We start from the raw sequence: 15,391 nt of genomic DNA, 5'->3' as shown, positions 1-15,391 counted from the left end.
TTTTGGGCCCCGCCGATGACGGGGCATAGGAGGATTCCGTTACTGGCAAACCGGGATGTAAGTATTAGGCCTCCGATCGCCTTTGCAGCCACCGGCAACCCAGCGATCACGTTGCTGGGGTGCAGGTGGCTATAAACTCCTCACATGCTGCGATCTCTATTGAACGCAGCATGTGAGGGGTTAATCGCTCGGATCGGAGGCTAGCTCCGGTCCTGGCGATACCTCAGGGTGCCAGCTGTAACATACAGCGGTCACCCGGCAGTGATGTCGCTGGTTCAGCTCCATCTCTTTCACGTACAGTTACGTGGAATTGCGGGAAAACACCAGCTCCCATTACGTAACTGTATGTGAAATTGCGGGAAGGGGTTAAGGTTTAAAATAGGCTGGGCATTAAAGGGTTAATGCATATACGTTAAATGGAATAAAACTGGGAATAACAGAATTAGAGAAGGACCGATGTATTCCGGTTACAAGTAAGCTAAGCAGCATTACTCAATGTCAAGCAGCAGCTGAAAAAGCAAATAGTATTTTATGGTGTATAAAAAGAGAGATAAAAACCTGTCAAAATATGGCGCATAAAAAGACGCCCGCAAAAAAGAAGTGCATGTCACTTCTTGGGATGTTTTTGGAGCCGTTTTTCAATGACTCCAATAATGTCCGTAAAATATGCAGCGAAAAACGCGAGTTTTTACAAAAACGTCTGAAAATCAGGAGCTGTTTTCGCCTGAAAACAGCTCCGTATTTTCAGACGTTTTTGGTCACTGCGTGTGAACATACCCTTACAATGAAAGGCTAGAAAATATGAGCTTGTTTCACTTGGAAAAAAGACAACTAAGGCCTCATGCACACGACCGTAAAAACTCCCGTTATTACGGGTCGTAATCACGACCCGTAATAACGGGCTCATAGACTTCTATTGGCGACGGGTGCCTTCCTGTTTTCTCACGGGAAGGTGCCCGTGCCGTTGAAAAAGATAGAACATGTCCTATTTCAGGCCGTAATAACGGCACGGACAGTCCATAGAAGTCTATGGAGCTCTCGTAATGACGGGTGGCTACATGTGTGCACCCGTCATTACGGCAGCGTTGCTAAGCGACGTCAGTAAATAGTCACTGTCCAGGGAGCTGAAAGAGTTAACTGATCGGCAGTAACTCTTTCAGCACCCTGGACAGTGACTACCGATCAGTATAAACCTGTAAAAAATAAAAATAAAAGACTTTCATACTTACCGACAACTTCCTGCTTCCTCCAGTCCGGTCTCCCGCCCGTTGCCTTGGTGACGCGTCCCTCTCGACATCCTGGATGACGTTTCAGGCCATGTGACCGCTGCAGCCAATCACAGGCTGCAGCGGTCACATGGACTGCCGCGTCATCCAGGGAGGTCGGGCTGGATATGAAGAGAGGGACGCGTCACCAAGACAACGGCCGGGTAAGTATGAATTTCTTTAACTTTTATTACAGAAAAGGCTGTCCCTTCTCTCTATCCTGCACTGATAGAGAGAAGGGGCTGCCGATTAGTGCAGCGCTATTTTGCCGCCAAAAACGTGCCCGTAAATACGGGTGGAATACGGGTGACACCGGACCCATATTTACGGGCACGGGTTCGTAAATACTGGTGCAAAACGGGTGGAATACGTGTGACACCGGACCCGTATTTACGCCAGTATTTACGGGTGGGAAAAAATACGGTCGTGTGCATGAGGCCTAAGGCTTCGTTCACATCTGTCTCAGGGCTCGGTTCCGACATTCCATCGGAGCCCTGACTGACACAAACTGAAACCGTAGGTTTCGGTTTCCATCACCATTGATTTCAATGGTGACGGATCCGGTGCCAATGGTTTCTGTTTGCCTCTGTTGTGCAAGGGTTCCGTCGTTTTGATGGGATGAATAATTTACAATGATATTGTGTATGATACAAACTGATTTGGTGTAAAGTGTACAGTAGCTCCAATGTTGAGTTACTCTTTACTAAAACATAGAAAAATAATGAATGAATGAATTTACTTTTGTTAGAAATTACACTTGATTAAAGAATTACGAACTGTAGGATTCTGTAAGATTCACACAGCAAAACATTTTTAATTGTATTGTATGAACGTGTATGTTTGTGTATTTGTATAAATGTATATATCTCATAGCACTGTCTTTTGTCAGTCAGTCACACTCACAGATGCTGTATACATGCATTGAGACACTTCCCCCTCCTGTTCTCTATATGCCTGTCATTCAGGTATATGTTACTCCCAGTCACAACACTGTGCCTTCAATCCCTGCTTTGATTAGAACAATTCCTACAGTAAGGTAGGAATGATCACACAACCAGTGTCACGTTGGGTTTGTGGACCCACTGGGCCGTACCGCCTTGACGGTATGGCAGCTGGCCAACAGGACGCAGGTCACAGTCTATAGTTCATATAGTTTACCTCTGGCAGCTTGGACAGTAGCAAGACAGGCTCGGCTGGGACTAGGCAGCAGGCAGACGTCAGGCGTGATGTAGCAGTACAGGCGTGGTATACAGCACAGCACGACTTCAGCACGGCACTTGACCAGCATAGCACTGGATACGGGTACAGGAACTGGGAACTGGAAAGCACTAGACCATTTGCTTAGACAAACTTTGGGTACAACAACAACGCTCAGGCGTGGGAGGAAGGGGCTGAGCACCCTTCTTATAGTCCAGGGTGCTCATGGGCTAATTCTGACAATAACGCAGGTGTACCCTACGGGATCTGGCCGAGGTAAGCGGAAGTGAGCGAGGAGGAGACTGAGGCCAGCGCTCGCAGACCCATGGCTGCGGCCATCAGGAGGTGCGTGAGCCTGACGGCCCGCTGCCATGACAGCCAGTAATATTCAGCCTGGGAGTTGTCAATCCAAACTCCTCTTCTGAGGGATTTTATTCACCTCATTACCAGGCAACTGTCAAGCACATCCTAGTAAATGGCTTTAATAACAGAGAACCCAAGAATGTTTGATTAAATAAATGGAGATCCACCTTAATCAAATTTCTTATACTGTGCAGCTCGAAGTCCTGACAAATCTGGCAAATGAGACCAACATTTCCATCATTCTGCGAGAATTCCAAGTAAGTGTGTGTCAGAAATTAAATTAGTTCACTGTAAAACAAATGGTTCATAAAAAAGAGGAGCATCTAGGGTAGTGATACTGTATGTAGTGTAGAGTATTTATTTCATATCCCCTATCTGTGTAAAGTTGTATGAGCTTATAGATGAGATATGTATGTTAAGTAAAAAACAAAAGTAAATGTTATTATAAAAAAACCTCAGATGTTTATTCAAACAGGACACATAGTACCTAATTTTCCCAAACTGTGCTCTGGTTTGGTCATGCTATGCCAACTTCCTTTTATCCCAAACAAATCAGTACAATGTATTTATGTTAATCCTTTCAGACTTACATTCGCAGCATGGATAAAGATTTTGTGGCTGCTTCGATACAGGCTATTGGCCGATGTGCTACTAACATAGGCAAAGTTCGTGATACCTGTCTCAATGGGCTTGTCCAGCTGCTATCAAACCGAGATGGTAAGACAAATAAGATGCTTTTAGCATGTCTACAAACAATATTATTGGTGTAGTTTTTATAAACAAGAAAGTACCATATAAAGCTAGAGCATGATTAGTTCATGAGGCCTTTAGATCACCATTCATCTTAAAGCGTACCTTTACTGGTCCACTTAAAAACCTCTTAGGCTGGGTTCACACAGAGTTTTTTGCAGGCGGAAAATCTGCCTAAAAATTCCCGTTTGGAATTTTGAGGCAGATTTTCCTCTGCCTGCACGCCGTTTTTCGCCCGCGGCCATTGAGTGACGCGAGCATAAAACGCTGCGAAATACGCTTTCTCTGCCTCTTATTGATGTCAATGGGAGGTTAGAGGCGTAAACGCCCGAAGATAGGGCATGTCTCGTCTTTTTTCCGCTCGCTGGAAAAAAATGCCTCTGCGTCCCATTGAAATCAATAGGAGGCATTTTCGGACGTTTTTTGGCGCATTTTTCGGCGCTGTTTCTGCGACAAAAACTCGCCAAAACACCTGTGTGAACTCCCAACTTTAATGTCACCTATAATTTGTACAATTGTATTGAAAAACAAACTGAAATCTTTTAGGGTGGAAAAATAAAAATAAAGAACAAAAATAATGTGGTTGCATAAATATGCACACCCTTAAACTAATACTTTGATGAATTACCCTTTATGACAGCATCCAGTATTTTGGGTAGAAGTCTATCAGCATGGCACATTTTGACTTGACAATTGTTGCCCACTCTTCATTGCAAAAGCGCTCCAAATCTGATCCAAGTCAGATTGCGAGGGCATCTCCTGTGTACAGCCTTCTTTAGGTCACCACACAGATTTTCAATAGGATTCAGGTCTGGGCTCTGGCTGGGCCATTCCAAAACTTTGATCTTCTTCTGGTGAAGCCATTCTTTTGTTGATTTGGAGGAATGCTTTGGGTCGTTGTCGTGTTGAAAGGTGAAATTCCTTTAAATCTTCAGCTTTTTAGCAGAGGCCTGCAGGTTTTGTGCCAATATTGACTGATATTTGGAACTGTTCATAATTCCCTCCAACTTGACTAAAGCCCCAATTCTAGCTGAAGAAAAACTGCCCCAAAGCATAATGCTGTCTCCACCGTGCTTCACTGTGGGTATGGTGATCTTTTGGTGATGCGCAGCCATGGCCGGCCTTAGCTATGTGCGACACGTGCGGTCGCACAGGGCGCCGGCCGCCATGCTGCAAGGGGGGCGCCAGTGGGTACGAGCAGAATAGAGGAGAAATGTTCCTCCCTCTGCACTGCTGCGTGAAGTGAGCGCTGATTGGAGGAGCAGCAGGTGCTTCTGTCTGCTCCACCAATCAGCACATCCTGTACTGCAGTGTCACAGACACTCAGCACCTCACGCAGCTCCTTCTTGCTGTGCTGCTGCCCCAGTGAAGACTCCTCCACGGAGCTCCGGTGTCAGGTAAGTGCAGCCGCTTTAGCTTAATCTATTTCTATTTATGTGCTGTGTGAGGGAGGGAGGGAGGGGGAGAGAGGGGGCTTTATGTGATGTGTAACAGGATGTTTATTTTTTTTTTAAAGATCGATTTTGTGGGGGAGGGGAGACTAGGTTATAGGTACTTTTAGTGTATTTTTTACAGATCGATTTTGTGGGGGAGGGGAAACTAGGTTAGAGGTACTTTGAGTGTATTTTTTACAGATCGATTTTGTGGGGGAGGGGACATTGCCCTAAATGCTATAGGAGTGTGGGGGGATTCTTTATAAATGTATTTTGTGGGGAGGGGGACTTCTGTATAGTTTATTTTGTGGTGTAGGAGCTTATTATGAATCATGGGGGAGGGGAACTTAGCGTTATGTATGGGGAGAAAGGATTCTTTAGGGTACGGCCACACGGAGCGGCCCTCACACTGTCGCAACGCGGCCAACAACCGCGCTGGCACTATGTAGGAGCGGCTGTCAAATACCTCGTTAAGGGGTATTCCGGTTACACGCGCACACGCACTGCCGCTCCATTCATTCTCTATGGGAGCGCCGGAGATAGCCGAGTGCAGTGTTCTGCTTTTTCCGGCGCTCCCATAGAGAATGAATAGGGGGTAAGTTGTTGTAATTTGCAAAATCGTGAGGCCATAAAGGGTGTATTAATTCATGGCCGCACGTTAACGCGGGTAAACCGTCCCTTTATCTGCAAAATCGTGCTGCCATTAATTAATACACCCTTTATGGCCGCACGATTTTGCAAATTATAACAACTTACCCCCTATTCATTCTCTATGGGAGCGCCGGAAAAAGCAGAACACTGCACTCGGCTATCTCCGGCGCTCCCATAGAGAATGAATGGAGCGGCAGTGCGCGTGCGAATGTAACCGGAATACGTGCGGCCACTAACAGGCTGTTTGACAGCCGCACTGAACATGGTGGCGGCGTGGTTGTTAGCTGCGTTGCAACCGTGTCAGGGCCGCTCTGTGTGGCCTTACCCTTAGGCTGGATTCACACGAGCGTGTGCCTTTTGCGCACGCAAAAAACACGGCGTTTTGCCTGCGCAAAATGCATTTGACAGCTCCGTGTGTCATCACCATATGATGCGCGGCTGTGTACTTTTCGCGCAGCCGCCATCATTATGACACTCCATTTGGATGTTTGTAAACAGAAAAGCACGTGGTGCTTTTCTGTTTTCATTCATCCTTTTCACAGCTGTTGCGCGAATCACGCTGTTCGCATGGAAGTGCTTCCGTGCGGCATTTGTGGTTTTCACGCACCCATTGACTTCAATGGGTGCGTGATGCACAAAAAAACGCTCAAAGAACGGACATGTCATGACTTTTACGCAGCGGACTCACGCAGCATAAAAATCACACACATGTCTGCACGGCCCCATAGACTAATATAGGTCCGTGCAACGCGCATGAAAATCACGCGCGTTGCACGGACGTATATCCCGTTCGTCTGAATAAGCCCTTAGAGATAATATTTGTGGGGGGAGCAACTTGATTATAAGGGTAGGAACACACAGGGTGGATACGTAAAACCACACAGTGTATACGTCCTAAGAACCGCAGGGAATTTCACCTGAAAAACGGCACCAAATTTTGGTGCCGTTTTTTGGGGGGAAAATTGCAGAAATAAATTTTAAAAAAAGCTAATACTCCCAGCCGTAGTCCCTCTCTCTCTCTGAGCGTAGCCCGGCCTCCTGCGATGACGCTGTAGTCCATGTGACCGCTGCAGCCTTTGATTGGCTGCAGCTGTCACATGGGAAGCATCGTCATCCCTGGAGGCCGGGCTACGCTCAGAACAGAATACGCATCGCTATGACTACGGCCGCGTGTATTACCTTTTTTTTTCTCATTAGAGATTAACGATAAGCAAAGTTTTTATCATTGATCTTCCCCTTTGTTAACACTGACCAAATATCATTATAATTGGTCAGAAACTGGCGAATCATGATGATAATTGGCTAAACTAAATAGGGCTTTAATGGGGGTATATTCAGGCTTAGTGCCTAGGGCAGCGTGAGTTGTAAATACGGCCCTGCTAAAGACACAGATACTATTCAACACTATAGCAGAGCAGGGAGGTATCTCCCTGCTCTGTGATCTACTAGGCTGGTGGTTCCCAACATGAGGTTCCCATGAGAACCCTCCAGGGGTGCCGCGACACTCCTCTGGACAACTGCCACGGATGTGCTTTCTCTCCTCCTCCTCATAGCGCAAAGTGGATGTGAGGAGGAGGAGGAGATTTTTTTGCAGAACCCCTGTAGATGGCACCCCCCGACTAAATGGACAGAGACGTCAGGGGCTTCTCCTGGAGTGGAATCCCCGGTCACAGCGTCTGCAACGCTGAGGACAGGGATTCCGCTTCAGGAGTTAGTTGCCCGATGTCACTGTTCACATATGGACATCAAGCACTCCGTCAAGGAGCGGAATCCCCAGCCACAGGGAGCTACAGTGGCGCTATCTACAGGAAGGGAGTGCTACCTACAAGGGTGTGTGTGGCACTACCTACAAGGGGGCTGTGCGGCAAGGGGGGGATTTGTGGCACTACTTACTAGGGATGCACAATGCATCGAAACTTCGATACTGTGCATCCCCATATGGTTCGAGCCACACCGGTAAGTATAGTAATACATGATGAATGAGAGCGGGGCTGCGGCTGTGCAATACAGCCATTGCCCCGCTCCTGAGTCCTGACAAGAGCGCGCCGCGAGGATGATGCGATGCGGCCAGCGCTGCACTAATGAGCGGCGGCACTGAAAACAGAACATGGCGGCCACACTGCAAAACACCCACATGTTCTGTCTTCGGTGTCTGCGCCGCCGCTCATTAGTGCAGCGCCGGCCGCATTACCTCATGCTGACCGTGCACGCACTTCTGTCAGGAGCGGGGCAATGACTATTACACAGCCGCAGCCCCGCTCTATAACGGCGGAGATCAGAGAAACCGCTCATCTCCGCCGCTATTCTCCTGAATGCTGCGATCAAAACTGACTGCAGCATTCAGGGGAAAGTGAGGAGGGGGATGCCCCTTGGATCGCGTCACAGGGAATTCCTGTGAACCGATTGAGGGCCATACCATATATGGGCAGACAGCCCAGGGTCTATTGAAGGACCCCAGGGCTGTCTTACCATATTTCCTGTTGTTAGGGCATACTTAGGTATGTCCTAACAACTGCCTGTGTACTATCCGTACACAGGCTAATGTACTGGCATATAGATATATGCCTGTGTACTATCAGTATATAGATATATGCCAGTACATTAAAGTTTAAAAATAAAGTAAAAACATAAAGTAATGTTAAATTTAAAAAAATACACATTCACCTTTTTTTTTACAATAAACCTTAAAATAAGTCTCAATATATAAAATATACACATTCGGTATTGGCGCGGCCGTAATAACCTGCACAACAATTTTTTTGCGTCATTTATGATGTGTACGCTGTAAAAAAAAAAACAAAAAAAAAACTGCTTTCACTTATTAATTTGAGGCACGAGGTGCGACGATGAATTTAACCTTCACGTGCCTCACATTAATAGTAATTAACCCCATCATGTACCTCACACATTAACCCATTATGACTGAGAAACATGATGGGGTTAATTACTATTAATGTGAGGCAAATGGAGGTTAAATTCAGCATCACACCTCGCGCCTCACATCAGAAAATGGAAGAACTTTTTTTTATTACTGTTGGCAAAGTATCGTTTTGGTATCGAAATTGCAATACTACACGAAGTATCGGTATTGAAGTCCAAATTCAGGTGTTGTGACATCCCTACTACCTACAAAGGGGCTGTGTGGCATGACCTACAGGGGGCATCTGTGAGTGTTGGGCTGATGGTCATTTTACTGTGAGTGGGGGGCTGATGGTCGTTTTACTGTGAGTGGGGGCTGATGGTAGTTTTACTGTGAGTGGGGGCTGATGGTCGTTTTACTGTGAGTGGGGGGCTAATGGTCGTTTTACTGTGAGTGGGGGCTGATGGTAGTTTTACTGTGAGTGGGGGCTGATGGTAGTTTTACTGTGAGTGGGGGCTGATGGTAGTTTTACTGTGAGTGGACGGGCTGATGGTCGTTTTACTGTGAGTGGACGGGCTGATGGTCATTTTAGGGTATGTTCACACGGCAGCGTCCATTACGGCTGAAATTACGGAGCTGTTTTCAGGAGAAAACGGCTCCGGAATGTCAGACGTTATGGCATGTGCAGGCGCTATTCGCTGCGTCCATTACGGACGTAATTGGAGCTGTTTTTCTATGGAGTCAAGGGAAAACGGCTCCAATTACGTCTCAAGAAGTGACAGGCTTTTCTTTGACGCGGGCGCAAAAATGACCGTCGGCACAGAATATCGTAAGACCCATTCAAATGAATGGGCAGATCTTTGCCGACGCTTTTGAGCCGCATTTTCGGACGTAATTCGGGGCTAAAACGCCCGAATTACGTCCGTAAATAGTGTGTGTGAACCCAGCCTTACCGTGAGTGGGGGGCTGATGGTCATTTTACTGTGAGTGGTGGGGGGGGGGGGGGGGGCTGATGGTCTTCAAGTGGTTTCCACCTCTGACCTCCAATTGAAATTAATAGTAGGAAGAAAATAGCTTTGGCGCTCTTTTGGAGCTTTTTTTGCTGCGTCTTTTGCATTCGCTTCAACGGCTTTAAAAAAAACGCTAAAAAAACCCCATCATATAACGCTGTCAATTCAAAAGCAGATTTTTTCTGCCTTCCAAAAAATGCTGTGTGAACATACCCTAAGAATGTAGTGCTTATTTTTAGCTATTTTCTGTCTTTCTCTAAACAATTTTTGGTAGGGGGACCCTGAGGATTTTTTTTTTTCCAGGGGTGGCTCAAGTCCGAAAAGGTTGGGAAACTCTGTAACAGGCTACAGAGGCGCCTGCAGCCTATGAGGCGCAGGGACAGGATCCCTGCGCAGTCGGGGTGATGACATCTCTGGATCAAGCCGGCCTACGCAAGGATCCTGTCAGGTGGAGGTGGGGGGCAGTATGGCACTGTCTACAAGGGGGAGGTGGGGGCTGTATGTCACTTTCTACAAGGGGGCGGTGGGGGGCACTGTGTACAAGAGGGAGGTGGGGCTGTATGACACTACAAGGGGCAGATGGGGGGCTGTATGGCACTACAAGGGGCAGATGGGGGCTGTATGACACTACAAGGGGCAGATGGGGGCTGTATGGCTCTGTCTACAAGGAGGAGGTGGGGGATTATGGCACGGTCTACAGGGAGGCTGTACGGCACAATCTACAGGGGGAACTTTCTACTAGGGGGGCTGTGGGGGCATTATACTCTGTGGAGGACATCATACTGTGTAGGGGCACTACAGGGGGCAATATAATGTGTGTGGCACTTAGGGGGCATAACACTGTGTGGGCACAATTAGAGGACAAAATACTGTGTCCTTGAAGGCGTAATAATATATTACATTATTAAATATTATTATTATACTGTGTGGGGGGCACTAAAGGGGCATTACACTGTGTGGGGGCACTATATAGGGCATTATACTGTGGGGAGGAATTATGCTTTTTTATGGGGCATTTTTTATAATGGCGTGGGGCGCCAAAAGATAATTTCGCACGGGGCGCCATCTACCCTAAGGCCGGCCCTGTGCGCAGCGTTGGCTTTACTCCAAATATACACTACCGTTCAAAAGTTTAGGGTCACTTAGAAATTTCCTTATTTTTGAAAGAAAAGCACAGTTTTTTTCAATGAAGATAACATTAAATTAATCAGAAATACACTCTATACATTGTTAATGTGCTAAATGACTATTCTAGCTGCAAACGTCTGGTTTTTAATGCAATATCTACATAGGTGTATAGAGGCCCATTTCCAGCAACCATCACTCCAGTGTTCTAATGGTACATTGTGTTTGCTAACTGTGTTAGAAGGCTAATGGATGATTAGAAAACACTTGAAAACCCTTGTGCAATTATGTTAGCACCGCTGTAAACAGTTTTGATGTTTAGAGGAGCTATAAAACTGACTTTCCTTTGAGCTAGTTGAGAATCTGGAGCATTACATTTGTGGGTTCGATTAAACTCTCAAAATGGCCTACAGTGAAGAGGCGACTCCGGGATGCTGGCCTTCAGGGCAGAGTGGCAAAGAAAAAGCCATATCTGAGACTGGCTAATAAAAGGAAAAGATTAATATGGACAAAAGCAGACATACATTGGACAGAGGAAGATTGGAAAAAAGTGTTATGGACAGACGAATCGAAGTTTGAGGTGTTTGGATCACACAGAAGAACATTTGTGAGACGCAGAACAACTGAAAAGATGCTGTCAAGCATGGTGGAGGTAATGTGGTGGTCTGGGGTTACTTTGGTGCTGGTAAAGTGGGAGATTTGTACAAGGTAAAAGGGATTTTGAATAAGGAAGGCTATCACTCCATTTTGCAACGCCAATTTCATCCTACAACAGGACAATGACCCAAAGCACACCTCCAAATTATGCAAGAACTATTTAGGGAAGAAGCAGGCAGCTGGTATTCTATCTGTAATGGAGTGGCCAGCGCAGTCACCAGATCTCAACCCCATAGAGCTGTTGTGGGAGCAGCTTGACCGTATGGTACGCAAGAAGTGCCCATCAAGCCAATCCAACTTGTGGGAGGGGCTTCTGGAAGCATGGGGTGAAATTTCTCACGATTACCTCAGCAAATTAACAGCGAGAATGCCAAAGGTCTGCAATGCTGTAATTGCTGCAAATGGAGCATTCTTTGACGAAAGCAAAGTTTGAAGGAAAAAATTATTATTTCAAATAAAAATAATTATTTCTAACCTTGTCAATGTCTTGACTATATTTTCTAGTCATTTTGCAACTCATTTGATAAATATAAGTGTGAGTTTTCATGGAAAACACAAAATTGTCTGGGTGACCCCAAACTTTTGAACGGTAGTTTACCTTTTGGACTTATGGCCAAAATGTTCAACCTTTGTCTCATCAGACCATAACACGTTTTCCCACATGCTTTTGGCAGACTTGATCTAGGTATTTGCAAAACAGAGCTGGGCTTTGATGTTTTTCTTTGTTCGAAAAGGCTTCCGTCTTCCCACCCTACCCCACAGCCCAGACATATGACAAATACAGGAGAATGTTGTCACATGTTGTCACATGCACTACACAAGTACCTGCCAGAAATTCCTGCATCTCCTTTAACCACTTCCCGCCTGCTAGTTGTGTATATACGTCCTGCAGTCGGGGTCCTTAAAACCAGTGCCATAGACTATTTACGGCAAAGGTTTTAACTTGCTGCTCGAGCGATCGAGCAGCTGAATGTCGGGTCTCCGGCTTTCGCTGCTTCTATCTCCTCTGATCTCTTCTAAACAGCGCTCAATGAGCGCTGTTTATACAAATAAAGGCAGCGGCAACTGCCTCTATTGATCTCGGTGGTCATTTGACTGGTCACATGATCGCCGGGTGCCATTAGTGGCAGGCTGCTGCTGGGTCTTACTAGACCCAGCACAGACCTATTAGTGACAAAAGTCACTATGAGAGGGCTGATTTCCCCTGTAACTGGGGCTGCTATGCAGCTCCAGTTACAGTGGAAAAACATGGTGTAAAAGAAAACAAATATATATAAATGTCCCACAAAGGTCTTTTCTGACCTTTCAGGGAAGGACCATAATATTAAAAAAATAAAAGTAAAACAAAGTACAAACAAAATTAATAATAAATACACATAAAATACCCACCCCAAAAAAACGTGGTGCCCCCGCCAATCATTGTAGTAACGCTAGCCCTGACCCAGTTACCCTAAAATAGACATGTAATATATAAAAATTTACGGTAGACAATGACGATCACAAATAAAAGGATTATTTTAGGGTAAAACTATATTATTACCAGAAAAAAAATAGCTAAAATGCATAAAAGCTTATTTTTTATTTACTATTATTTTCAAACTTTAAGCCTAAAAATTCTAAAATAGCAAAAAGGAATGTGTAAAAAAATGATAGAAAAGAAACCTGCATTACCTAGGGAATAAATATCGCAAAAATCATGTCGCTAGCCCTACAAATAAAAAAGTTATAGCCGGTTTACTAACGCATGCTAAAAATGGCCACACCTTTGTCTGGTCCTGAAGGATCAAAATAGCCCGGACCTGAATCGGTTAATGTTGCTGTAGGGCTCTTGGTAGCCTCCCGGACCAATTTTCGTCCTGTCTTTTCATTAAGTTTTGAGGGGCGTCCAGTTCTTGGTAATACCACTGTTGTGCCAAATGTAATCCACTTCTTGATGAACATCTTCACTCTGTTCCATGGTATATCTAATGCCTTGGAAATTCTTTGGTACCCTGCTCCTGACTGATGCCTTTCAAGAATCAGATCCCTTTGATGTGTTGTAAGTTCTTTACGGACCATGGCTTTTGGTGCCACATGCAACAAAGAAAATGTCATCCTAATAGAACAGCTGAACATTATATGGGGTTACTCAGAATCACTTTAAATAATGGCAGCTGTGTACTGACTACTATTTTACATCAGTTTAAATGTGATTGGCTAATTCTGAACACAACCACATCCCCAATTATAAGAGGGTGTTCACACTTGTGCAACCACATTATTGTACTTTTGTTATTTTTATTTTCCCCCTCTAAATGATTTCAGTTTGTTTTGACATGACATGACATGACATGACATGACAAAAACCTGCCATTTTAACAGGGGTGTGTAGACTTTTTATATCCACTGTATATATGTCAAATAATTATTTTTTTTCACACAATCAGTCATGCATTTTAAACATGCATTTTACTTGCATTTCGTATATTTTATACAATATGATTACTTTGGTTGTATTTCTTACAGAGCTAGTTGTTGCAGAATCAGTGGTGGTTATCAAGAAATTACTCCAAATGCAGCCAGCACAGCACAGTGAAATAATAAAACACATGGCCAAGTTAACCGACAACATCCAGGTATCCATTACTCTCAAGGATGATACATGTAATATATTAAATTCATATACAGTAATGCTAGAATAGATCATGATCAACTTCGTCATTGTGTGGTGCTATATTATTAAGCACCGGAATTCTCAGTTATGTTATGTAAATCTGTAGGCGGATAGACTGACCGGGTGCATGCACTTAATGGCCCATCTACTAAATCAAATTCATTGCTTTGTGTGAGCAAGCAGGACCTCAGTACTATATTTTTTTGCAGGTGCCTATGGCTCGAGCTAGCATCTTGTGGCTGATTGGTGAGTACTGTGAACATGTGCCTAAAATAGCTCCTGATGTATTGAGGAAGATGGCCAAGTCATTCACAAATGAAGAAGACATTGTTAAACTCCAGACCATAAACCTTGCGGCTAAGCTGTATCTGACTAATTCAAAGCAGGTATGTGGCAGTTATACTATTCTAGAATGGGTAGAAAAGCTGCATTTATGTTTGGCACATAATATATGAATATCTGGATATAACCATTTCTGTATAATTTCACAATTGTAAGGCTGGGGACCGTCAAATGGCTCTCCATGATCCTGGCATGCTTCAAAAGTAACAAAAATATGTTCGCCATCTAGTTGTGCTATATAAGAACAATATAATAACTTCTCAAACTATTTTAGCTCAGACACCTTAAACAGCTACTGACATCAGTGAAGAATCCTTAAAAATTAATAGGTATATCACTGGATCCAAACCCTCCAAAGCTGTTCAAGTGATTATTATAATTATGGCACCAAAGTATGTCTCCATGTCCCCTTCTTTGCCGAGAAATGTTCCAGCATTAGATGCCTTTGTGGCAACGTGACCCTCCATGTTCCCACTTTCTTGAGCCCCCCCCCCCCCTACCGTATTGGTTCATGTCTTAGAGATCTCCTGTCTCAGATCTTGCCATGGAAGCATTTTACATTGGTGCTTCCGCCCCTCCCTCTTCTTTGAGGCTTCATGTCCCTCCTCTATACTAACAAGAAGGACACTGTTTTAGGCAAACTTTTCACATTGACGTAGAATGCTCTCGTGGTACGGTCTGAGACCCCATCTCAAAAATCTGTTTGAGAAGCATTGCACCTGACACTGCACTAAATATAAACAAGTTATTTTCATGACACTTTTACTACTATATTTTATGTATGGATGTGTATTTGTCCTAATTCAATGTTTCCCCCATCATATGTGTTCTTAGACTAAGCTCCTTACTCAGTATGTTCTGAATCTGGCCAAGTATGACCAAAATTATGACATCAGAGACAGAACAAGATTTATTCGGCAATTGATTGTACCCACGGAAAAAAGTGGAGCCCTTAGCAAGCACGCCAAGAGGCTTTTCCTGGCTCAAAAACCTGCACCTATTTTGGAGTCTCCATTTAAAGGTATTTATTCAGCTTCTTTACAATTGGTTCAAGGTTAGACTGGCCTACCAGAGTACCATAATGG

The 15,391-nt window shown here is 44.7% G+C and overlaps 1 protein-coding gene across 6 annotated transcripts in view; it reads left to right on the top strand.

The window, feature by feature from the left end:
- The window catches only part of AP3B2 (adaptor related protein complex 3 subunit beta 2), a 117,784-nt gene that overhangs the window by 51,656 nt on the left and 50,737 nt on the right, over nt 1-15,391 (top strand). For all 6 annotated transcript variants that reach the window (XM_075857855.1, XM_075857853.1, XM_075857852.1 and 3 more), the window contains exons 12-16: nt 3,020-3,082; nt 3,410-3,542; nt 13,817-13,926; nt 14,174-14,350; nt 15,141-15,327. In XM_075857855.1, coding sequence (XP_075713970.1) covers nt 3,020-3,082; nt 3,410-3,542; nt 13,817-13,926; nt 14,174-14,350; nt 15,141-15,327 — 670 coding nt within the window. The remainder of the gene's footprint in view (nt 1-3,019; nt 3,083-3,409; nt 3,543-13,816; nt 13,927-14,173; nt 14,351-15,140; nt 15,328-15,391) is intronic.

The sequence above is a fragment of the Rhinoderma darwinii genome, chromosome 3 (genome assembly GCF_050947455.1).
Source record: "Rhinoderma darwinii isolate aRhiDar2 chromosome 3, aRhiDar2.hap1, whole genome shotgun sequence".
In the NCBI taxonomy this organism is placed as follows: Eukaryota; Metazoa; Chordata; class Amphibia; order Anura; family Rhinodermatidae; genus Rhinoderma; species Rhinoderma darwinii.
Note: the sequence above shows the minus strand (reverse complement) of the source record. Positions and strands in the feature narration are given on the sequence as shown.